Source organism: Choloepus didactylus, chromosome Y (genome assembly GCF_015220235.1).
Source record: "Choloepus didactylus isolate mChoDid1 chromosome Y, mChoDid1.pri, whole genome shotgun sequence".
Taxonomy (NCBI): Eukaryota; Metazoa; Chordata; class Mammalia; order Pilosa; family Megalonychidae; genus Choloepus; species Choloepus didactylus.
In genome coordinates this window covers 26,508,504-26,510,919 of record NC_051335.1, presented here as the reverse complement: position 1 = coordinate 26,510,919, position 2,416 = coordinate 26,508,504, and the positions used below count along the sequence as shown (strand labels likewise).

The 2,416-nt window shown below is 45.2% G+C and overlaps 1 protein-coding gene across 1 annotated transcript; it reads left to right on the top strand.

Moving 5' to 3' along the window:
- Window positions 1-1,196: 1,196 nt before the first annotated feature.
- Window positions 1,197-1,712, top strand: LOC119524241 (cellular nucleic acid-binding protein-like). The gene has a single exon (XM_037822882.1). The coding sequence runs from the start codon at window positions 1,197-1,199 to the stop codon at window positions 1,710-1,712; it is 516 nt and encodes a 171-aa protein (XP_037678810.1).
- Window positions 1,713-2,416: the final 704 nt, after the last annotated feature.

The window sequence follows — 2,416 nt, the reverse complement described above, 5'->3', positions numbered from 1 at the left end:
TACATTTCCATAAATCCTTGTGAGATTTACATAAGATAAAAACAATTCAGAAAATACAACAGAGAAAATGTCCAATAGTTAAATGTTTATGATTCTGTAATTTCTTTTTACTTGCTAAGTAATAACACTTTCTTTATATCACATGACTTCAACTATGTTATATTTTACAGCCTAAATGGTGGTAATTATGTTGAAAACTAACATTCCTGAAATAAAATAGGCTGAATTGTGAGTAAACCTTCTCATTTTACAGCCCCCCCATCTGCTGTGTTGGGGACAATTAAGATAGCATATATAATATTCACCTTCAGCGATACCGGTAACATGCAACATGGCCGCCAGCGCTCATGCAAGAACAGCTTAAGCTATAATTAGCCTTCTTCAAGGAATGAACACTAGTTCCCGCCTAAGCAGTAGCTAGTTCGCGCCTAAACAGTGGCCACCCATTGGCCATCCACCCTAGCAACAGCAATCACCAATCCCAGACCGCTACCTGTCCTTATTAGCCACCCCCTCTCCCTCCAGGGCATATATACCCTGCCTTTTCAATAAAGTTTTGCAGCTTGATCAGAAACCTGTTTTGCTGTCGTTGTTCGCGTCTCTTGTCCCATACCATTCCTCCCTCACAGGATTTGGAGCCTCCGTTGATCGTCCCACGGGCCGGGACACTGCTGTAGAGTAATTTTTAAATATTGAAAAACTTCATGGAAACATTTTTCTTGAAGCACAAAAATGGATGGCTCTAATTTGTCATAATTTGTTTGTTTTGCCCCCTGGATATGGTACATCTCACATATTCTTTTCCTGTGTCCATAGAGCATATATAAAGACTAGTCATCTACTAGACCACAAAGAAAGCCCGAGTATTCATTATGAGAAATGCTACAGGTCACATTTTCTGAACATGAAGGGATTCAAACTCAAGCTTAATGGCCCAACACTTTCTAAAAACAGAAAACACCACCGGTCAGTTAACCAATTATTACGTTTTTGGCTTCCTGAATAGGAAGGAAGTCAGGGGGGAAGGGCGGTTGGAACCCCTGTGACATGTAAAGGAAGCCATGCGCACACCTTGTGTGACGTAGCTGAGGTCCCTAGAGGAAAACAGCTGCTTCTTTCTAATCCGCCCTAAAGGGGGTTGTAACGGGGCCTCCGCGGCAGCGGTACGCCCACTCACTGAAAGATCTCACCGCGCTATGAGTAGTAAGGAATGCTTCAAGTGTGGACGCTATGGCCACTGGGCCCGGGGATGCCCTAAAGGAGGAGGAGCTCGAGGGCGAGGAGCCAGAAGCCGAGGCAGAAGTTCTCAGTGCAGTTCCAGCAACCTACAAGATATCTGTTACCGCTGCGGTGAGTCGGGTCACCATGCTAAGAACTGTGACCTTCTTGAAGACATCTGCTACAACTGTGGGAGAAGTGGCCACATCGCCAAAGACTGTATCGAGCCTAAGCGAGAAAGAGAGCAGTGTTGTTACACCTGTGGCAGACCAGGTCATCTGGCTCGTGATTGTGACCGTCTGGAAAGGCAGAAGTGCTACTCTTGCGGTGAATATGGGCACATTCAGAAAGACTGCACCCAAGTGAAGTGCTACCGGTGTGGCGAGACCGGCCACGTGGCCATCAACTGCAGCAAGACAGGCGAAGTCAACTGCTATCGCTGTGGCGAGTCCGGGCATCTAGCCCGTGAATGCCCCATTGAGGCTACCGCTTAATTTTTTTTTCCTTGGTCCCCACCCCCTCCTTTTCTCTGAATGATAATTGTATTATTTTCTCTAAAACCTCTTCACTGACCAAAGGCTGATAAATGGAGGCTACTCGCAGGCCAGTGAGATTCAATTACCATATAAAAGGAGGAAAGGGTTGGGGAAAAAAAATCCAAAAAAAAAAAGTTATTCGCTTGTAGATGTCTTATAATTATGCGTTGTTTCTGCGCCGTTAGTGAACAGGGTTATCGGATAGTAGATAAGAGATTTAGGCAATCTCTGGGTTTTTTGGATGTACTTTAACAGCAACTTTAAATTTACTTTAATAAGCAACTGTATGCCAGGCACTGGCCAACTGGGGATATATCAATGAACAAATCAGACCAAGTTTGAGGACACAGAATATATTAACATAAAAACTATAGGGTGTCTAGCTAAGCCAACTTGGCAGGCAAAATCACTGCCCTCCCCCCTATGTGGGACCTGACTCCCCGGGGTGTAAATCGCCCTGGCAATGCAGGATACGATTCCCTGGGATGAGCCTGGTCCCTGGGATGAGCCTGGACCCGGCATCGTGGGATTGAGAACATCTTCTTGACCAAAACGGGGAAGTGAAATGAAATGAAATAACCCTTCAGTGGCTGAGAGATTTCAAATGGAGTTGAGAGGTCACTCTGGTGGGCATTCTCATGCACTATATAGGTAACCCTTTT

Excerpts from the sequence above, each read along its gene's own strand:
- LOC119524241 (XM_037822882.1), top strand. The coding sequence starts at position 1,197 with ATGAGTAGTAAGGAATGCTTCAAGTGTGGACGCTATGGCCACTGGGCC.